Raw genomic sequence first — 23,066 nt, 5'->3', positions numbered from 1 at the left:
ACAACAACAAAAACCCACAAACATTTAATTACAAAAGAAAAAAATGAAAACAACAACTATACTCACAATAAGGATAGAAAAAAGCCAGGATGTGTATGGGATAAATCGGAATTACAAAGCTAGTAAAGCGAAACAAAGTGGTAAAAAGGCAAGAGCATGAAGGGGAGGGAGAGAAAGACAGGAAGAGCAGAAGCAGAAGCAGGATGGCAGTGAAGACAGAATCACATGATCAAACAAGAAAGACCGCCTTCCAGTCCTGCTGACCATTTTCCTCAGACCTAGTCCCTTGAAAAGTCTGCTCAGTGTGCTGTGTCCACTGCACTGAGTCCTGCAGGCAGGCATGCTGCCATCACCGATGCTGGCCTACATGCCTGTCAGTGGGTTGGCCCAGCAACCTGGCAATCCCTTCCATTCTTTCCTGCAGCTGACACTAAGAACCACGTTTGAGATGCTCTTTCATACCAGAGGTGTGCATGTGGCCCTGGCAACTACCCAAGCAGCAGCTGAGGCACTATTCACTCAGAGCCAGTTTCACTCCTCCGAGGTAAAGATGCAGTTCCCAGCTAGAAGTCTCCTCCGCTGCCCTCTGCAGTGAAGCCTGTACTCCCTATTAAGTAAACCTTATGTCTCCTGATCTGGGTTCAAGTCAAAATCATTTTGTCTTGATGTCTTGCTCCTGTGCCCACAGTGATTCTCAGGGTGGTTGTCCCTTTAATCAGCAGAGGGTAAGCTTTTAAAGCTTAGAGGTTTAGTAATTCTGGGCTTCTACTTACATCAGCTGAAAAGTTTGCCAACGAGATCTCTCAGGATCTCCCTATAGCATCAGTGAACAAGCTAGGAAGTATGGGACCCCATCTCTGTAAGTGTCAGGCCCATGTCTCAGCTCTGTTGACTGTGTAGATCACAGACCTTAATGCTAAATGTGTCGTGCAGAATGTCATACTCTGTGCCTGTGGGGCTCATCAATGCTCTTCTTTCTTCCTCTTGTAGCTCCATGGGGGCAGATTCTCTCTATCTCAACCACTTTCCATCACACTCAGTGTTACACTATGCTGTTTCCTTTACAAGCCTGATATTCAATACACCTGGATCTCATCTGGTCTCTACGATGCTGTCCTACTCCGTGCCTTTTCACACCACCACCTGAAGCCACACAGAACTGATGTCTTTTCTTACACTGATAGAGATTCCCAAAAATCCTAGGCATCTCAAATCTGTCATCTTTCAGTGTACTAGTATATTAATATACATGTACTGGATATTAAATAAATAAAGAGTTTGCGATTGACTCTTACCTTAACACCATGGGAAGCTGGTCAACACCAATGCCCTGAACAAACACTAGATACGTCAGAGAAGCCACAGAGTCTGCCAGTTGTTTGTCGTCTTCTTCTTCAAATTCAAGGTAATCCCAAGTCCTTTTTTTCCTTCCATGATTAAGAATAACTTTGGGGACAGGGTGTCCAATTTTTGATAAAAATCCCTGTGAAATGGGTTTTTAAAAAAAGGAAGCTGTTGGCATATGAACTATTTACCACTCATTTACCCCACAGCCACACTGTCCACACCCCTTCTCTTTGAAGTTATACACAATTTGAGGTACTTGCTGTGAACGTCACTCCCTTGTTAGATCCTCTTAAATGGCAAAGGTGAGTGCAGTGCTCTGAGTAAGAAGGGCCCATGGGATCACACTTGACTGCTTGATCATCAACGAGAGGCACTACTTGAGAAGGAACAGGAGGTATGACCTTGTTAAAGTAGGTGTGGTCTCACTGGAGGAGGTATGTCAGTTGGGGGGGGGGGCTCTGAGATTTCAAAAGCCCAAACCAGGCCCAGACTCTCTCTTCCTGCTGCCTGTGGGTCTGGATGGAAAACTCTCAGCTGTTTCTCCAGCACCATGTCTGCCTGCGTGCTGCCATGCTTCCACCATGGAAATAGTGAACCAAAGTTCTGAAACTGTAAGCAAGTCCCCATTCAGTGCTCTCTTTCCGAAGAGTTGCCATGGTCACAGTGTCTCCTCACAGCAACAGAACACTGACTAAAGCCAGTGAGGAGTCTGCTGCTGTAATGCAGGTCTTGAATCAATTGATTTTGAGTTATTCAAAAGATTACCCTGGATGAGCCTTACCTATTCAGGCAAAGTTTTTGCTTTGCTTTGCTTTGCTTTATTTATTTATTTATTTATTTATTTATTTATTTACATGATCTCACTCAAAATCATAGTTGAAGGTACATATTATATACATCAATTTTGTTGATAGCCAAATTACCTGATTGCTGGAGGGACGGCTTTAGAGTAAGCTAAAGCAGATCATTTCAGGGGCTGGAGAAATGACTTAGCAGTTACGAGTACTTGCTGCTCTTACAAAAGACCCAGGTTTGGTTCCCAGCACCCTCATGGCAGCTCACAACCATCTACAACTCCAGTTCCAAGGGATCCAATACCTGCTTCTAGCCTCCTTGGCCAGTGCACACAAATAAAGTGAGTAACTTTAAAACACAAAGCTGGGCACACCATTTTGGGAGATAGATGCAAGTGGATCTCTGAGTTCAAGGCCAGCCTGGACTGTAAAGAGAGTTCCAGGATAGCCAGAACCATATAGAAAGACCTTGTCTCCAAAATATCACAATAAAGAAAAAGAGAGAAACCATTTCATCATGAAAACTATAAGTGCTTTCCGATACAGCGTGACAGCTGCCAGGCACTGACAGGATGGGCAGGGGAGGGTGGGGCTGGGGGAAGTGCTTAGCCAGGCAGTGCGGGGGTGGGGGGTGGGGGGTGGGAGGGGATGCTTAGCAAGTACAGAATTCAGGTGGAAAGACATGTTCTTGAGATGGCAGCACTGGTGACATCACACATTGACATTGCACGGTAGTGGAAATGCACTTAATGCTGCACTTTAAAACGCTTAAGATGGGGGCTGGCTGCTCTTCTAGAGGATCCAAGTTCAGTTCCCAGCACCCACATGTTGGCTAATAAATAAGATCTGATGTTCTCTTCTGGTTTCCAAAGGTACTACTTGCATGTGGTACACAGACACTCAGGCCAAATACACATAAACACATACACACAACACTCATTCACATACTCTCTCTAAAAAAAAATATTAAATTAATACCAACGATTTGTATTAGAGAATTAAGAGAAAAAATACACATTTTCAAGACCTTATATGCATGTATACATTTTCTTGTTTATTAGCATATAAATAGAAACGTTTGGAAGGCTTTGGATAATATTATTGCTATTTAATTTCCATACTGTTATTTATCTGTGTTCTAAAAAACTACATACTGCCCTATTAATAAACTATCAGTTTAACTGGTCATATATCACAATACAGCAGGATAAATTTAAAATTACAAGTATTATGTAGTAGGTTAGATTGGCTAATAATAGTACTTACTATTATTTCAGATGCAAAACACCGAAAAGGGTCATTTCCAACTTCTTCAGACTGTTCGAGGAATTGTGCTGTCAGCAAAGGGCATTTCAAGCTTTTCAAACAGCTACAACATAAGAAACAGGCAACTCTGCAGTCAACACTCCAAGGCGTGACACATCTAGCTCTTCCTATCTGGCTTTTCATGAGGCTGCATGGGTTTTTCATTCCCGAAACTCTGGCTGAAATCTGCCGCTGTGACTGTATTGACAAGTGGGACCCTTGAAAGGGAGGCTCCCCATCATGGGAAAGAAAAAGCTGTTCTGAAAACATACCTGTTCTGAAGCATACCTGAGCCTCAGCCTAGAACTGCAAACCAATAAATACACTTTTATTACAAATCACCTGGTATTTCACTAGTCACACAAGTGGCCTCAGGCAAGCCCCGATAGTTCAGAGTCTGTAAAGACGATGAATCCTTTCTCACTCGTGACAGTGATGGGAAAACACAAGAATGCCTTGCTGGACTCCATAACTCAGATTCAACTTAATTTCTACACTGTTATAACTGATGCTGAATGTCTCCTGAGGACCAGTGCTAGTCCAGGAGGTCGCATCACTGGCCCAAGGAAAATTCAGAACAATATAGGAATTTTTTTCATAGAGTTGTATTTTTTTAAAAATCTAACTTTATTCTATAACTAAGTCTTTTCTGGTTCTTTAAAATGTTTTTTTAAACAATTTTTTCGTTTTTAAAAACAACTTTAAATGCCTTAACCCAGCAAAATAGAAAAGAAACAGTAGCATTAGTCTCCCAAATTAAAAAAAAAAAAATCAATACTGTCCAGGAGAAATTTAACACAAATTCCATATATAATTTAGAATTTAAGATTTCTTAGTAGTCACACGAGAAAAGTTGTTAACAGAGAAATCAGTAATTGACCTCAATTATCCCAATATAGCTGAAATATTTTGATAGGTCACAATCATACAAAGATTATTCAGGAACTTTACTCTTTTCTTTCTCTTTATGGTATGCGTGTGTTCTTTGTTTTGGAGGTTTTGTGTTGGTTTGGTTTTTTGGGACAATTTACTCTATAATCCAGGCTCTAGCTTATAATCCTCCTGCCACACCCCCTGAGGGGTGGAATGACAGGGGAGCGCCACCATATCCAGCTATGGTCTTCCTTTTAAAGTTTTCAAATCTGGAGGCTGTTTCATACTGATAGCACATCTTAGTTTGGACCATCCATATGCTAAGGGCTTGGCAGCCATATTGAACAGTGGTGGATGTTTAGTTACAACCCATGCACGGTGTGAGAGAGAATGGGTGAGCACTTTGCTGAATTTGCAGTTATGGTGGATGTTCAGCTGTCTAGTGGTCCATCTACTGTTTTCAAATACAATTTTCCAGAGACAGAATAAGTTCCTTGAATTGAGTGTAGGTCCCGCCCACTTACAGTGTTTGCTTGCTGTGACGGATGAAAGTGAATTAAGTGAAGGACTTGGTTTTGTACTGTCAGTGCCTCAGAAAACAACCACAGTGTATCAGCCCAATGTCTATCTGTCTAAAATTCAAAATATGAAACTAGGTTTGTATGTACAAATAAGAAACATAGGGTAACTGAGCTATTCACTAGTCACTCCACTGTGAGATGGTCTCCAAAATATACTTACAATTTCAGTAATTCATCTTTTAGTTTTGCATTTTCTTTGTTTTCTTTATCACTAATTACTTCTTCCACAAAAGGTTTCGTGAACTCTATCAAGGCCTTGCAACACTGACAAAGGCCATAGTCATCTGCCCGAATTTGTTCTTCTGAATGTGGGACGGGAAGAAGAGACAGCTGACTCCAAAGTGTAGACAATGCTAATCCAACGGAGTATGCCTTGTTGTTAGGAAGTTTCTGAATAACTGCAACAGAGACCAAGTGGTTACCTGTGCTCACACATGAGCCGTTACTGTGCTCACACATGAGCCGTTACCTGTGCTCACACATGAGCCGTTACTGTGCTCACACATGAGCCGTTACTGTGCTCACACATGAGCCGTTACCTGTGCTCACCTCGGAAGTGGTTACCCATGCTCATGCGTGAGCAGTTACCTGTGTCACCCCGTGAGCACCCTCCACACAGGACAAGGTACTGGATCCTTAGCAGGTGGAGTCTTGCTGAAGGAAGTGGTCACTAGAGGCAGGCTCTGAGGTGGTAGAGCCCGACCTCACTACTGCGACTGTCATTGTGATGTGACCAGATACTTCTACCATGATGGACTATGGACCCTAACCAGATCAACAGTTCTTTTTTTAAATTGCCAGTTGTCAGGCACTTAGGCCCAGCAATAAGAAAACCAACGAATACAGTATTTTTATAACTGGTTACATCTTTCCCTTATTTTTGATTATAAGTAAAAAAATATGAATGGAAAATTGCAAAGCACTGTATAAATGTAGAAGAGTATCAAAGAGCTTTTTGTGTCCTTAGAAGACTTTGAATATTTAAGTGTGTCTAGGTCCCTCTATCGTATTCTGAAGCATATATAAGTGCTACATACACACAAACAGTAAAGAGCTTCTTTCATGGCAAGTGTCTGTCTTAGCTGCTGAGAGCCATTACTGCCAATACTGAACGGTGACACTCTCGTCATGCCTCACTTCACTCTGCTTGAACCTTTTAACACCAGCCTCCCAATTCAAAGACTGAGCACTACCTTGTCTCATATCCTTCTCAACCAAACTCCAGGACTACCACAGCTGCTAGACTGCATGCTGCAGGTACCACAGCTCAGACACTAAATCTGCTTAGAGAGTCTAGAGCTGCAGAGAAGAAGCTAAGGGGCCAGAGCAACGGCTCAGTGGCTACGAGGAAGAGCACTGGCTGCTCTCCTTGAGGACCCAAACTGAGTTCCCAGCACCCATGTGGCAGCTTACACCTGTCTCTGACTCTAGAGGAACTGATGTTCACTTCTGGCCTCTAGCTAACCAAAGAGCCACACACACACCATCAGTATGACATACAACACGGTATTTGCTAACCGGCCGTTCTTCCTGCTGAGACAGCCTAAGAGCTGAGCATGCAGTGACTGTTCATATTTAGGGGTAAACATCAAGGTATTTATGCAAATAAAACAAGAAATACTTGGATATCAAAATGCTCATTACCTGTTTGTAATGGCTGCAGTAAAAGAAGAATAATTTGGGATATCTGTTTTCCGGAGGGCTCTTCAATGAGTTCAAGCAAACCCAACAACAATTCCTTTGGATTACACAACTATAAAAATATTCACAATTGAACCTGTTTAATACAAGTTGCATTTAAAGCCACATGATTACTATTTTAAAGAAGACATACGAGAAAATACAGTTATATTTGCTTACTGTAAAATGCCCTATTCAGTTGTTAAAGGCCCTTCAGAGCTCAGGCCTTTGCACTGCAGACTGTAGACGCTCCATGCAGGGCCCTGACCCTGCACCACTGGTCTCTTGTGCTTTCTCAACACTCTATGGTGCATCCCAACAGCCATATCCTAAGGCTTCCATCTGCTTAACTTTCTTAGCACCTCCACCAGAGTGACATCCCCAACCACTGGCTCCCTCTATAAAAGTCCTCATAACAAACACCTGTTACGTGGAAGAAGCGTTCTCATTCGAGTACTCATTTGTGTATGTCCCTGCAGTCTCTAGTTTCCTATATTAGATTTTATTATGGCATTTTCAAACAAACATTGTTATTGTTGATCCCCCATACACTTCCCACTAACTCCCACCCCCTTTACAGGCTCTTTTCAACTTTCATATCTGGTATTAGATTCTGGTTCTAATGCAAAAAAAGGGTCAGCATGGCATTCTAAACATGACTTCCCCTATATAATGAGAATACTTGTTAAATTACATTATAGTTTTCCTACTGGAAACTGAATCGGGGGCCTCAGAATGGATAACTCTTGTATCTAGAAATGCTGATGTGCTCAGATGGAGCTACCCACTCATCCAGTCAAGTACAGCTGGGCACTATCTAGGAATAATTCCCTGGACTAAAATTTCCTTACTGAAGAACAAGAATTAAACGTGGAAGGGAACTGTGGTGCTTCTGTGTGCATGACGGGCAGAGCAAGCCTTACTGACTCACCTTCACCAACAAATCAAATATCAGAAAACACTCTTCTCTTTTATCCTCTTCCCTGCCCCTCAGGAGGCATCGAACAACAGGACCGACAAGATTCCACCCCATAGACTTAATGATGGTCTGCAAGCAGGAAGAAGAAAGCAAACAGTGTCATCTAGAGAACTCAGGGTGCTTTCCTGACCTGAAGGGACATGGTGTCTCTCCCGCAGCAAGGACGAGGCAGGTGAGACTCTCACTTCACCTCTGACATGCTCATGGCCAGCAGCCGTCACCATGTTCAAACACTTTCGATGTTTTCACTGAAGGAGGCAAAATGGTCTTGACTTTCCACTCAGCAACGAGATCTAGGACCTAAACACTTCTGTTATTTTTGACAAGATATGAAAGGAGGAATGTGACTTCTTTTTCATTCTCTCCTACACACAATTTTATTCTTTTTCTTTCTTTTTTTTCTTCGAGACAGCGTTTACTGTCCTGCAACTCACTCTGTAGACCAGGCTGGCTTCAAAGGCAGAGATCTGCCTGCCTCTGCCTCACCAAGTGTTGGGTTTAAACCTGTGGGCCACTACTACCCACCAATTTTCTTCTCTTTTCAAACAATTTCAAATGCTTTCCACATAAAAGTTACCTTTAAAATTAATGATTTACATTCACATTAAAAACCAGATTTTCAAAATTATTAACAATATATCCTAACTCCCTGGCTTGATTTCTTTCAAGTCGTTAATACATACCATACATGTACTAATACTCTAGGTACTAACACATCAGCGGAAAAAAAAAATCATTCTATGAAATTCTTGGGCAGGTGCTCAGTGGCAGAGGCAGCCAGGCCTGGGGAGAGTGGGGGTAGTGGGGGTGGACTGGAGTGCAGCACACTGATGTTGAGTGACCTATACTGCCACCTGAAGTCACAGTGATGTCTAGGTCCTTGCTACTAAGGATCATGTCTGGGTCTGTGGTCCTGCAGCAGCCAGGCCCTGTGTTGAAATCTGTGGTCTGAGTTACCACAATGATCCCAAAAATCCATGCCAAGGTCCATGGTGGACCATGATCAGTGCAGCCACCTGGGGCCACATGGATGTCCCTGGGCCATGCTGCCACCAGGAGCCATACTGATCTGAGTAGCCTGGGCTGTCACCTGAGGTTATGGTAAATCCAGGCCCTACTGCAGCAAGGGTATGTGCTGATGTCTATGATCCAATTTACCACCAAAGGCCACGTGGAGGTCCATGGCCTGAGTTGTAGGCTGAAGCCATATTTATGTTCAGAGTCTGTGCTGTTTTGGGGGGTCCATATTGATATGAGTCTCCTGTACTGCCACCTGGTTCCATGGTGATATATGGGTCCTTCTTCCTGCTGAGGGCCACACTTGGGTCTGTCTGTGTTGGTGGCAACAGTTCGAGTAACCACCAAAGGCCATGTGGAGGTCCATGGTTGGCACTGCCACTTGAGGCCATGCTGATGTCTATGGGTCATGCTGCCTCCAAGGGCCTTCCCTGATTCAGGATCCTACTACAACAGAGAACCATGTTTGTGGTCTGTGAAGGCCCATGATCTACACTCCACTGACTGGGAAGAGCAAGGAGGCTATTTTTGCTATGGTATCAATGACTGCAGATACAGTTGAGAGGGAGGAACATGGAAGGATCCTCTGACAACCCCTACCCACCCCCTCTACCCTCCTACAAAAAAAAAAAAAAAACAAAAAAAACCAAAAAACCAGCCTAGACAGGAAGCTAGAACTCTTAAAACAATGGGGATGTTGAAGTGCAGCTCTCCACAACCGATGGCTTCAGGCAGAGATGTGGGAGGGAAAGGACTCAATCCTAGTTAAGAAGCAGAACGCTGAGAGAGAGGCCATGTTCCAGTGAATATATAGCTAATACAAGTAGACTTTTCCCCCTTTCCTTTTTTCTTGTTTTTATTTATCTTTTACTTCTTTTAGGGAAGGTTACAAGCAGGGAGTGGGGGCGGGGGTGGCAAACATGGAAGGACTGGGAAGTGATGTTAATCAGTGCATGGTGTGAAACTCCCACAATAGAGGCAGAATATGAAGCCAATAAGAGAAAAGTCATTTGTAGCTAGGAAAGGCAAGAGAGGATTTCCAGGGCTAAGTTAAAGCGTTTTGAAGAAACAAATCAGTCAAGAGTAGATAGGCTACAAAAGATCTTTAAGGCACATGAGGCTCAGCAATCCTTAGAGATTCCAGAGCTTTACTAAGATGTGAAGACCAAAGCAGAGATAGTGTCAGCTTTGCTCACAAGTCAACTGGATACTCTGGGGGCTCTATCAAGTTGTAGCATAAATGTTAAGCATACAAATGCAAATATCTGTCAGCTGCATTCTGACAAATGTTTGCTTTGATTGTTCCTGTTGTTTTGAGACGTCTTAGGATCTTACCAGGCTAGTCTTTAGGTTCAAGTGGTCTCTCCCTCAGTTACCATAGTAACTGAGACAAAGGGACACACCGTCATGTCTGCCTAGACTCTTTTATTTTAGATATACCCAAATACACTGATTTGGGGGAAGGGTAGGTTCACTATTTAGGCATAAAATGAATTAAAGGTCATTTTAGAGATTTATAGTCACATCTGTTTTAAAAATTCACCTTTCTCTTTTTATTCAATGAAACCAATACTCAGAATGTTAAAGATGAAATACAAATTTTAATGAACAAAATCATGCTTTTATCTAATTCAACTGTCTTTCTAAAAATATTCATTTTACTATGTGTGTATGTGTATGTATGAGTGTACATGTGAGTATATGGGTGCGTGTGTGTATGTGTGTGTATGTGTGTTGAGTACAGGGCAGAGGACAATCCTGTGAAATCTGTTCTTTCCTTCCACCTTTACATGGGTTCCGGGAACTGAACGCAGGTCATGGTCCTCACACTTGCTAAGCATGTATCTTCTCCAGAGCTTTCCTTGAATATTCCTTTAGTGCTGTGGTGGCTTCTGTCCAGCACCTCTCTCTCAGAGTCCCACAGACAACATCTCCTCTTTGTTCAAACCTCTATACATAGTCCATCTCCTTCACCATGACCTACTTTCCTCTCTCTATATTTTTACTTCCATTTTGTATACCTCTTTTCGCGTATATATTTTTACTAGGATGTCATGTTGTAAGCCAGGCATGGTGGTTCATATATTTAAGTCCAGCAATTAGAGGGCAAAGGCAGGAGGATTTCTTTGAGTTTGAAACCAGCCTGGTCTATATAGGAGCTCCAGGACAGCTAAGACTACATACAGAGACCCTGTCTCAAACAAGTAAGCCAACAAACAAAAAAACGTTACTACAGGAGTTCTTCTGGGCAGGGGCTTATTTGTTGTTACTGTATCTAGTGCCAGCAGCAAGCACAGGACCTGTTACAAAGTAACAGGTCTAGTGACCAAGGTAACAAACAAAGTAGGTATATACAGTACAATGTTATCTATCAACTTTTAAGTACAGCAAATTATCCTGCTTCCAAAGATCTGATGTTCCATTTTCCTGTATTTTTGGCATAGTTTGAATTTTAAGAGTCACAAATTCAGGACTGGAGAGACGGCTCTGCAGTTAAGAGCACTGGCTATTCCAGAGGTCCTGGGTTCAATACCTAGCACCCACATGGCAGCTTACAATTGTCTGTAACTCCAGTTCCAGGGGATCCAATAACCTCACACAAACATACATTCAGGCAAAACACCAATGCACATAAAATGAAGATAAACAAATCATTAAAAAAGTATTTTAGCTGGGCAGTGGTGGCGCACGCCTTTTGATCCCAGCACTTGGGAGGCAGAGGCAGGCGGATTTCTGAGTTCGAGGCCAGCCTGGTCTACAGAGTGAGTTCCAGGACAGCCAGGGCTATACAGAGAAACCCTGTCTCAAAGAACAAAAACAAAATACTTTTTCAAAAACTTAGTCACTAATTTATAACATGAATTCTTGAATATATTTTTTAAATACTTTATTTTTTATTTTTTATTTTTTCGGGACAGGGTTTCTCTGTGTAGCCCTGGCTGTCCTGGAACTCACTCTGTAGACCAGGCTGGCATCGAACTCAGAAATCCGCCTGCCTCTGCCTCCCAAGTGCTGGTATTAAAGGCGTGCGCCACCACCGCCCGGCAAGTTTTTGAAAATTTACTAAATTATTTTCTCACCATAACTTGCTAAAGAAGACTAAATTCACTTTTTAAAATTTGGCAGGTTAATTATTTCTTCGGTGACATCCTATACTTTCCATTTCCAGGATCCCTGGCCCCAGCACAGTTCTCCACGCACATCAGCATCTTTCCTCTTTTCTTCTGTCTCTTTCTGCTGCGGGCCAGACCAGGTACTCTTCCTGTGGGCTATAGGCTGCCTTGCTCTTTCTCTAAAACCACACTTCTTGCCATAGAGCTGCCTGCTACCATGAGGCCAGCCTCTTCACCAGCTTAACTTAAGCACAGGCTTTTGTTTCCTTTCTGCTCTCCCTGAACAGCTGCTGAGATTACAGCTTGCCTAGGACAGACTGGTTTTCTCTTAAACTCTGATACAATTGTCCTTAAGCTTAAAAAAACAAAAAATACAAAACAGTAGTCCTAACTCCTGGTGCTGTACCTTCTAACTAGAAGTTCCTCTCTGTACAGCTCTACTTCTTTCTATAAGTGATCCTCTGAAAATGTTTATCTAAATATTTAAACAACTGTTTAACTATTTGTTTACTTAGTATATGTACATTTTTGGTACAAGATAATGCTATTATCTACCCCACAAACACACACGCACGCTCCCCCACATAGGGTAATACTGTTACCCCCACTTCCCAGCAGCAAACAGGATAATACTGTTACCCCTCAACACACAACAAACAGGGTAATACTGTTACACCCCTCCAGCACCCCAGCAGCATGGGGTGCTGCCCCTCCCACACACACCTTACATAAAACTGTGGCAAAGCCAGAGTTCACATCTCTCCAGCTCCAAGCCTAAGCTTCCCCACACTCTCCACTGGAGCAGTCTTGCTTTCAAGTTCCCAGGGGATACTTGGCAAGGTCTAGAGACCTTTGGTTGGTGTAGGAAGGCACTGCTGCTGCACATTCTACAATGCACAGGACAGTGATCCTCGCCAGAATACAAACAGTGTTCAAGTATAAAAGTCTACATTACAAGGTCTTAAGACAAGTTAGTCTTCCTACGGCCTTTAAAAATATTAATGTGGACGGATCAATAGTAAATCGGCATCAGTCCTGAAAACATCACCTGGAAGGAAAATCAAGTTGTGATCAGTGTTAAATATTGTGTTGAAATCTGAATCTTGTAGTTATCAGATTATCCAGTACAAAAGTGATTTCCAGATATTAGGCCTAAGCCTTACTATCTTTAAATTTATCCTGTTAGCCGTTTAGAAACATACTAAAAATAAGCCACTCAGCCACAGAACACCTGAGTGTTATTATGCTCCCTGCTCTTCTGCCTCACTGATGCCGTGCTCCGTGGCGCATCTTGACACTTGTATTCTCAGCAACTTGCTCCTCAGTTCCTCAGGATGGGCCAAGAGAGCTGGGGAGATGGCTCAGTGGGCACAATGCTCATAAGACTGAGGATACAAATTTCAATCCCCAGAACCCACGAGAAACCGGTCATGGCACTACACATATGCACATCATACTCACAAAACTTTACAAGATGACATCCCAGGCCTCTTCTCTGCCTCTTTTTGAGAACTCAAAATCTTTCCTATCCTTAATGCTTTAATTACCTAACTTTGAAGAGCACATACAAATTTACATTTGAGTCTCCTATTTCCCTCTCTCTCTCTCTCTCTCTCTCTCTCTCTCTCTCTCTCTCTCTCTCTCTCTCTCTCTGAGGGGGTGGGTGTGTATGTGTGAGTGCACACAGAATTTAATAGTAGAGGTACTTTCCTTGGGTTGGTCAGTTTTTTTCTCATTTTCTCTTTATCCACTTTACATCCCACTCACTGCCCCTCCTCTTGGTTACCCCCTCCAACAATCCTTCCTCCCCTCCCCCTTTCCCCTTGTCCTCTGAAAGAGTGGAGGCTCCCTAGATATCCCACCCCCCCATCCTGGCACATCAAGTCCCTGTGGGGCTAGGTACATCCTCTCCCATTGAGGCCAGACAAGGCAGCATAGCTAGAAGAACATATGCCACAGATGGGATAGTTGTTCAAGACTCATATATCCACATGAAGGCCAAGCTGCACATCTGCTACATCTGTATGGAAAAGCCTAGGTTCAGCCTGTATATGCTCTTTGGTTGGCTGTTCAGTCTCTGGGACCTCCCAAGGGTCCAGGATAGTTGACATTGTTGGTCTTCCTGTGGAGTTCCTATCTTCTTCAGGACCCAAAATTCTTCCAACTCTTCCATAAGAATCCCCAAGCTCATGTATGGTATGTACTCACGCATAAGTAGATATTAGCTATAAAACACAGGATTCCCATGCTACACTCCACAGACCCAAAGAAGCTAAACAAGGAAGGAAGGCCCAAGCAAGGATATTTGAATCTCATTCAGAAGAGGGAATAAAATAGTCATAGTTGGCAGAGGGAGAAAACTGGGTGGGAGAAGGGATAAGGAGGAGAAGGGGGAGGGGGGTTCTGGATCAGGGGAGAGGGCTGGATAGCCATGAAAATGAATGGAAATCTGCAACTGAGTTGGGGGCATCTAGAGGATGTGACAGAGACCTAGGATTGGGCAAACACTCAAAAATCAAGGGGGGTAACCTTAGCTGAGACTCATAGCAGTGGAGATATGGAACCTGAAGAGGCTACCTCCTGTAGACAGGCAGGAACCCCAGGGCAGTGATAGGGACACTAACCCACCCATGAAACTTTCAACCCCAAATTTATCCTGTCTACAAGAAATGCAAAGACTGGGGGAATGGCCAACCAATAACTGGACCAACTTGAGATCTATTCCATGGACAAGCACCAATCCCTGACACTATTAATGATACTCTGTTATGCTTGCAGAAGTCTAGCATGGCTGTCCTCTGAGAGGCTCCACCCAGCAGCTCACTCAGAGGGATGCAAAGATCCAGAGCCAAATAGTAGTCTTCTATTTCTATATATAAATCAAAACCTTACTTTCCCATCGACTGCTGCCTTTTGTTTGTTTGTTTGTTTGTTTGTTTCCAAGACAGGGTTTCTCTGTATAGCCCTGGCTGTCCCGGAACTCACTCCATAGACCAGGCTGGCATCGAACTCAGAAATCCGCATGCCTCTGCCTCCCAAGGGCTGGGATTAAAGGCATGGGCCACCACTGCCCGGCACCTGCTGTCTTATAAAACAAAATTTCTCAAAGTCAACTCCTTTGCCTTCCTTTTGCAAGCTTTCTCTTTAAGTAAGGTTGTTTTTGTTGAGGAGATCACATCCTGTGTTACAGATGCAAACAACAAAAACACATAGAAAAACAAACAAAACCAAGAGTCATCCTGTTTGCCTTGGCCCCCACTACCATCTTCTCTTCCACTCTACCTCAGCTTTCCTGTAAGCCTAGGGGCACAGAGCAGCCGGTAGATGCTTGCCTAGCATGCACAAAGCTCTGGGCTCTGTCCCCAACACCATATAAATCCGATGTAGTGGCACACATCTATAATTCCAGGTAGAAGTAGGAGACTAAGAAGTCCAAGGTCCTCAACTGCATAGTAACTTTCAGGCCTGCCTGGGACACCGGACATCTTATCTCAGGTCCAAGATAGTAGTCACGACCTCGAAAAGTTTGAATTCTGGATGTCATATAAAAGCTGATGTGTCTTTCAGTGATGGTCTCTTCTTTATAAAGTAATTGATTTGGTTTTTTTTGTTTCTTTTGAAAAAAGAGTCCCATCATATTGCCCAGGTGGTCTTGAATCTGTAGTCCTCCCACCTCAGCCTCTCAAGTTGCTTAGAGTTGCAGGGATTACAAAATGAATTTAATAGCAGTGCCTAGCTTATGAGACACTGGAGAGGCTAAATAAGGTAACATACCAAAAAGTGTCTGGCATAAACTTAAGTATTAGTAATTAATTTTAATACTGATAGCAACAGTATTGTCAAAAGTTATCCTTTGGTAATGCAACTGGGAAAAATTAAGAAAACTTAGAAAACACAGAGACAGGCAGGTCCCTGGAGTTTGTTGGCACCCAGCCTAGATGAATGTATTAGCTCCAGGTTCAGTGAGGGACCTTGTTTCAAAAGATGGGAAGTGACTGAGGAAGACAATCAATGTGGACCCCTGGTCTCAACATGCACCTGCATATACCCTCACACAAATATGCCTCTCCCTCTCCCTCCCCCCCACTGCCACACACACAAACAAACAACGAAAAACACATAGTGGGTTTAAGAACTCCAGGACAGCATGGGCTAAAGACTCTGCCTCAAAAACAAAACCCCACAAAACCGGTTGTATTGGGAGCCATAAAAAGTATGCTATAGTTGATCTTAGCATCAGCTGGGATCCTCACATGATGCAGCAGCATCCTAACTGCTTTGGATGATGTGGTAGCAGCATTGGGGGTTGGGGGGGGGTGGGAAGGAAGGGCATGGCAGAAGGAAGATCGACTCAGTGCTGGTGCTGGTGCTGCCTCCTTCCCTACTATCAAAATCAGACTTTCTAAGCTTTCACTGTGACCTAGGACCAGCTCTACAGCCGTTTTAGGTTTCTGGGTTCACACAAGACCCCTAAGCCACCCAGCTCTGCCCCAGTGGGGACAGTCATTGTCGGACTTCGCTGACTGCTGAGACACCCAGCCTCAACAGCCAGATAATTACTAGGTTGATGGTTCTCAGGTGTGATCTCCATGAACTCATCCCCTGAACCTGTAAGCCCCAATAAACTGTTCCTTCTCTAAGGAAGGCTGAGACATGGTCATGCTCCCTCATCACAGTAGTAGAAAAGTAACTAAGAGGACGGATAAATGGTTAACAACAATGTATTTTTTCCTTCCCAAATGAGTAATAACAACAATGTATTATTCCTTTCCCAAATAAGTTACAACAACAATGTATTATTCCCTTCCCAAACAAAGACTGAAGAATAAACACAGAGCCTGGGCTTACCCTGTTCTGCTCATCTTGAATAATCTCTAGCAGCTGGTTTATATGCCCATCTTCAATGCATCTTTGGCCTGCTAGCTGAAAGAGGCCAAAATCTTCTTCTTTAAAATCATGCTCTTCTAGGATTTGCTGTAAACAAACCACCAAAACTTCATACAGATGCAAATACAAATTTAATATAAATGACTTCCTGATTTTATTTCTCTAGGAAAAAACTGAAATCTTAAACTGTAGAGAGAATGCACATGATACACAGATGACAATTAGAATTATCCTAATAAATATTTTTCTGATCGGCTTTATTCATTTTGGCTTCTGAGACAGGCTCTCATGATGAAGCTTAGGCTGATCTGGAAATTTCAGATCCTCTTGACGTAGCTTGACTGCTGGTTATAAGCATGAATCAGTACAGCTCAATGAATGACCTTGAACCTACTGCACCAGAGAAACTTATGAAAACAATAAGAGATTTAACATTAAAGGCTCAGTGGGACTAGAGAAATGGCTTGGGAGGTAAGAGCAAGAGGACCTGAGTTCAACTCCCAGCACCAGGACACTTGGCTCATCGGTAACTCCAGCTCCAGGTGGTCCTAAACCTCTGGCTTCCATACTCCGCACTTATGTCTGTCCCTCCCACCCACACACACATAAACAGACATATACATGATTTAATATGCTTTTAAATACTGCTTCCTCTGCAAGAATAAGTGCTCTTAATCATCTCTCTAGCCCCTTGTTCCCCTTTTGTGAGTGAGGGTCTCTCACCATAGCCTGGGCTGTCCTGGAAATCACCACATAAACCAGGCCAACCCCAAAATCACAGAGACCCCTCTGCCTTTGCCTCCCAAGTACTAGGATTAAAAGCCTCCACCACCACCATCATCCAGTCTACTTTCCTGATTATTTGATATTTACGAGTCAAAAAAAAAGCAGGAATTAGTAAGATAAATAATATGAGTGATCAGAAAGTAAAGATACTCTCTGCCCTTCCCATATTTTTAATGGTGTCTTCAGAGAGGTACTTACACATCTTTTTATTATGCACTGAAGTTCCTCCACAGCCATAGCTAATTACTTTTCCTAGTTTTGATGCTGAAATACAAAAATACAGTTAATTGTGTGATACCATGTAAATTATGTTTCATAAACTGTTTCTTTTTGAATTATTAGACAACATAATATAAAGTTTTATAGGTTAACTGCTATTACTGAACGTTAAGTGTGTTAGCCTAATGAAGTATTTTTAAAGCCCCTACTGTAAATGCCTAAAGAGCCTAATTTTTAAAGAATGACGAGTAAAAAAAGAACAAGAGCCCTAGAAAGAACTACTAAAAAGAGCCTTTTTTAAAAAAGGAAAAAGTAATCCTTCATGGAAAACAAAAATCCAAACTGTGGACCTGGAATGAAAATTCTAATCATTAGGTAATTTTTTAAATGTCCCATTGACAAAAACTGGAATCCAACACAATTAAGTCACCCAAAGAAGTTGAAGATTCCGATGCCGCCCACCCTATTCTCCACAGGATCTCTCTCCTCACACAAAACAATCGTCAGTGAGATCACCGAGGATCACGAAAATGAGGCCAGCAGTGATGGTCCTTGCCCCGCAGGCGCTAACAGGAAAATCACACCCTACCGCGCCTGGCTGAACCGAAGGGAGGCCATTTCTCCCTCTCTCTGCTTCTGCAGGGCAGGGTGTCCAGGCTCCAGCACCTCCAGGGGCCTAGCAGGCGAGCCGCGTGCGGCACAGGTCGTGTTCGGCGAGCCCGATCCACCCAGACCCAGCACATCTACCTACCCGCCGGACCACGCGCCAGCCTCTTACCCTCCTCCTTCTCCACTTCGGGTAGTGCAGGCCGCACTCCTGGACCCGCCCCGGGACTGGACCCGCCCCCTCCGGCGCTCGCCCCGCCCCGTGCTGGGCACGCCCCCTCCACCGCTCGCCCCCGCCCTCTCTAGGCCAGCCCCCTCCGTAGCTCGCCCCGCCCTCCCTGGGCCCGCCCCCAGCCCGGTTCGGGGGTGACGCGAGTAGAGGAAGAACCTTGCGGCCGCCGCGCTGTCCCGCCTCTTGCTTCTGACGGCATTTCCCATGGCCAACTCCGCTATCCCTTACTCTCTGGGCCCAAGTGCCCGGGCTTCCAGCACCCACCGAGACGCTACCGGTACGAACAAGTGCCCCTTCCCAGGTTAGGACCCTGAGACCTTGGTCTGTACTACGCACGCGCGGGGCTCTTTCTGAGGCTGCGCCGGGGGAGAGAGCGCTCCGGGTGGAGGAGGCCCAGAGCTTCCCGCCGCAGGCTGCTGCACTAGTAGTGCTTTCGGGGGAAGAATGCCACACTGTTACGCAGGGGTTTTAGGATCTCCCCCTACGTGGGCTGTTCTGGGTACACCCACCCCTCCGGAAACAATGGCCAAGGCAGGTGGTGTTCAGTTGTCTTGAACTGCTTTGGTACTGTTCTCTGAGGTCTCAGACTGAGGTCTCTTTAGGCAAGCGAACATTTGGGAGAGCGAGCAATGTTTAGTCTAAAGGAAGCCAGTTTAGAGGGTTTTTTAAAAGCACTTGATTAAAGCACATATGGTATATGAGAAAGGGCAGTCCTCGAAGAGACTGTAGACATGAACATTTGAAATGTAATTTACAGAAACAATGGAATTTGCAACCTGTTTAAACACCACCACCACCACCCCCGTTTGATTGTGTTTTGTTTATTTTTAACACATCGGAGTTGGGAATGAGATGAGAGAAAAGGAAACGATGCCTACAGTGTGATATTTGGAGAAGATTCTGCTATATCAAATGCATTTGCCCTTGACTGTCATCCTTTCAGTTGTAGGTACTAAACAGACCAGTGACCTGAAACGAAGAGATGCCTCTAAAAGGTATAACCGCGTGGACAACTGCATTCCACTTTCCCTTTATCTCATATTGATTCAATCTGAATTTTTGTTTTGATCTGTTTTCTGGTCTTGGGATCTGGGAATTGAACTTAAGACATTGTACAGGCTAACGAAGTGCTCTCTCTAATCTACAGACCTATGTACTCCCAGCCTAAACAGTTTAAAAGCAGTAGTGCATACCTTTCTTGAGAAAATACTTAAGACTCAAGGAAGCACTGTCAACTCTCACGTATGACTGCTTTGTCCTCCAGCTGTAGGAAAGCCAACCCAGAGGCTCAAGCTGTTGGAAACTATTGTGAACTCCTGTAGAAATCTGTAGGGACATAGTTCCTGATATAACCATTCCTTTCCTATCACCTCAGGTACACTCTTACTGTTGTTTGTGCCAGGCTCACTGAAACAGGTTTTTTATCACAGGTTCTTTATCTTTTGTCTTCTTTGTAACATTAAGTAGGTATTTAAAAACAAACAAACCAAAAGCATCCTTTACTGTTTAGAGCTTCCAAAAACTCATGGTCTCTCGTGTCACAAAAAGATAGCTAGAGCAAGACTCACATGAAGAGACTCAGAGTACCTGTAGTTCGTCACTTCAGGACTCACCGATTCTTCTTGCAAGATAATTTCCAAATACAAGATAGTCTGTACTTGAGTTAGGCCCTTAGGATGTGTTGTTGAACAAGTTATTTTTGCTCACCAGAACTGAGACATATCAGTTAAATTAGCACAGGTGAATACATAATTAGAAACTTTGCTAAGTGATATAAAGAAAATGGTTGATTTTATGAGGAGGAACGAATAATTTAGGTAGGGGTTGGCAGGGAGATGGGTGACCCTTAAGCTAGTTGGGTATAGGGGTGCAAGCCTTTAATCCCATCACTCTGGAGGTAGAGGTAGACAGCACACACCATGTCTTAGGGTTACCATTGCTATAATGAAACACCATGACCAAAACAATTTGGGGAGGAAAGGGTTTATTCAGCTTAACCTCCACATCCCTGTTCAACACTGAAGAACGTCAGGTCAGGAACTCACACAGGGCAGGAACCCTGAGGCAGGAACTGATGCAGAGGCCATGGAGGAGTGCTGCTCACTGGCTTGTTCAACATGACTTCCTCAGCCTGCTTGCGTACAGCATGAGCCCTAGAATAACATTACCCACAAATGGGCTGGGCCCTTGCCATCAGTCATTAATTAAGAAAGTGCCCTATAAGCTTGCCTGCAGCTGGATTTTATGGAGGGGTTCTTTTTTTTTTAATTGGATATTTTATTTACATTTCAGATATAATCCCCTTTCTCCATTTTCCCCCACCCAGGAACCCCCTATCCCATCCCCCCTCCTCCTCCTGCTTCTATGAGGATGTGCCCACACCCACCTCCCCACCCACGGATTTCCCCCACACTGGGGCGTCTAGCCTTCACTGGACCAAGGACTTCCTCTCCCACCTATGCCTGACACTGTCATCCTCCCCTACATATACAGCTGGAGCCATGGGCCCCTCCCTATGTGGTCCCAGGCTGGTGGTTTAGACTCTGGGAGCTCTGGTTGGTTGGTATTATTGCTCTCCTCATGGGGTGGCAAACCCTTTCGGCTCCTACAGTCTTTTCTCTCACTCCTCCATTGGGAACCCCTTGATTAGATCAACAGTTAGCTGTGAGCATCTACCTCTGTATATGTCAGGCTCTGGCAGACATCTAAGGAGACAGCTGTATCAGGCTCCTGTCAGCATGCACTTCCTGACTTCCATATCAGCATCTGCCTTTGGTGACTGCACATGGGATGGATACCCAGGTGGAGCAGTCTCCGGACAGCCCCTCCTTCAGTTTCTGTCTCACACTTTGTCTCCATATTTGCTCCCATGAGTATTTTGTTACTCCTTCTAAGAAGGACCAAAGCACCCACACTTTGGTCTTCCTTCTTCATGAGCTTCATGTGGTCTGTGGTTGTATCTTGGATATTGCGAGCTTTTGGGCTAATATCCACTTATGAGTGAGTGAATACCATGTGTGTTCTTTTGTGATTGGGTTACCTCACTCAGGATGATATTTTCCAGTTCCATCCATTTACCTAAGAATTTCTCGAATTCATTGTTTTTAATAGCTGAGTAATACTCCATTGTGTAAATATACCACATTTTCTGTATCCATTCCTCTGTTGAAGAACATCTGGGTTCTTTCCAGCTTCTGGCTATTATAAATAAGGCTGCTATGAACATAGTTGAGCATATGTCCTTGTTATATGTTGGAGCATCTTCTGGGTATATGCCCAGGAGAGGTATAGCTGGGTCCTCAGGTAATGCTATGTCCAATTTTCTGAGGAACCGCCAGACTGATTTCCAGAGTGGTTGCACCATCTTGCAATCCCCCCAACAATGGAGGAGTGTTCCTCTTTCTCCACATCCTCACCAGCATCTGCTATCACCTGAATTTTTGATCTTGACCATTCTGACTGGTGTGAAGTGGAATCTCAGGGTTGTTTTGATTTGTATTTCCCTGATGACTAAGGATATTGAACAATTCTTTAGGTGCTTCTCAGCCATTTGAGTTTCCTCAGTTGAGAATTCTTTGTTTAGGTCTATACCCTATTCTTAAGGTTCCCTTTTCTCCAATGAATTTAGTGTGTGTGGCCATTAACATAAAACTGCCAGAACAACATTGACTGCCATCATTTGTGACAGAAGGAACAACACTGAGACAGAGAACATAGTAAGGAGCTGTAGATATCTGTCAGTCAGGAGGAGAATGGGTGAACAGTCACTCTGCTTGATAATTGGACCCAGCAAATTGTATGTTAATCTTAGTACATGACGCATCACTTTTATTGATGGGCACAAAACGAGAAAAATAATTTTCCATGAAGCTTTTTGTGTTTAACATAAAGATATCTTTTGAATTTCTTTGATACAAAAGTGGTCTTTATGAAGTTAGTGGTTATAGCTCAGTAGTGGAGTGCTTGCTCAGCATGTACAAGGCCCTGGGTTCTACCCTCAGTATCTTAAATAACAATAAAACAATCTTGATGAAATGATGGGATAAAGATAGATGTTTGGTTGCAAAATATTCATTTTCATGTATTCTGCAAAAAAGAATTTTTGGCGAGACTTTACCAGAGTTCCAAGTTATGGGGGGTTGGAGGGGACATATTGCTCTAGACAAAGAACTAGAGTCTGAAGTCTCAAAAGTTAATGAAGGTTCCTGTCTTCACGTGAACACATGAGTGTTTCTAGGTTCCAGCTATGAGAGATTCTCCCCTCTGTGCTTCTGTCCTATTCTGGTTGACCTGGCCTCTAGTGGGACCTGGGCATGGTATCTGTGCCTGCTGTGCACCTACCTGGATGAGGGCTCCATGTGTGTGGGCCACAGTGCACTGACACAGCCCCATGGTGGCTACAGCAAGGATTCCTCTACTGCATGTGACATATCAGTATAATTATTTAGTAGGACTTTATAGTAAAGGTGAAGAAATGCTGTTTTCTTTTTAGACGTAACTTTTCTATTGAGCTGAGTTACCACAACTAGACTCTTGACAGATTTTTGAGTGAAAGAAAAATAGAAATCATCTCTTTACCCTTCAATCTATTCACTTCTGTGGCAGAGGAAAAAAAGCCTTTTTTTTTTTTTACTATGTATGGAAAAA

The 23,066-nt window shown here is 43.6% G+C and overlaps 2 protein-coding genes across 7 annotated transcripts in view; one reads left to right on the top strand and one right to left on the bottom strand.

Moving 5' to 3' along the window:
- The window catches only part of Glmn (glomulin, FKBP associated protein), a 39,817-nt gene extending 21,405 nt beyond the window's left edge, over positions 1-18,412 (bottom strand). Inside the window, exons 1-8 of one of the 2 annotated variants that reach the window (XM_028782341.1) lie at positions 18,360-18,412; positions 17,561-17,626; positions 16,538-16,663; positions 7,512-7,628; positions 6,545-6,653; positions 5,061-5,298; positions 3,408-3,510; positions 1,296-1,483 (exon numbers count right to left, since the gene is read on the bottom strand). In XM_028782341.1, coding sequence (XP_028638174.1) covers positions 1,296-1,483; positions 3,408-3,510; positions 5,061-5,298; positions 6,545-6,653; positions 7,512-7,628; positions 16,538-16,663; positions 17,561-17,599 — 920 coding nt within the window. In that variant the 5' untranslated portion in view covers positions 17,600-17,626; positions 18,360-18,412. Of the gene's footprint in view, positions 1-1,295; positions 1,484-3,407; positions 3,511-5,060; positions 5,299-6,544; positions 6,654-7,511; positions 7,629-16,537; positions 16,664-17,560; positions 17,627-18,332 lie in introns of both variants that reach the window. The other variant, XM_028782342.1, reaches the window with a different exon arrangement.
- Positions 18,161-23,066, top strand: part of Rpap2 (RNA polymerase II associated protein 2) — a 73,091-nt gene continuing 68,185 nt past the window's right edge. For 2 of the 5 annotated variants that reach the window (XM_028782337.1, XM_028782335.1), the window contains exons 1-2: positions 18,543-18,720; positions 19,363-19,414. In XM_028782337.1, coding sequence (XP_028638170.1) covers positions 18,624-18,720; positions 19,363-19,414 — 149 coding nt within the window. In that variant the 5' untranslated portion in view covers positions 18,543-18,623. Of the gene's footprint in view, positions 18,381-18,518; positions 18,721-19,362; positions 19,415-23,066 lie in introns of those variants that run through there. The other 3 variants (XM_028782340.1, XM_028782339.1, XM_028782336.1) reach the window with 3 other exon arrangements.

Source organism: Grammomys surdaster, unplaced genomic scaffold, assembly GCF_004785775.1.
Source record: "Grammomys surdaster isolate TR1022 unplaced genomic scaffold, NIH_TR_1.0 751, whole genome shotgun sequence".
Lineage (NCBI taxonomy): Eukaryota > Metazoa > Chordata > Mammalia > Rodentia > Muridae > Grammomys > Grammomys surdaster.
This window is presented reverse-complemented; position numbering and strand designations above follow the sequence as displayed.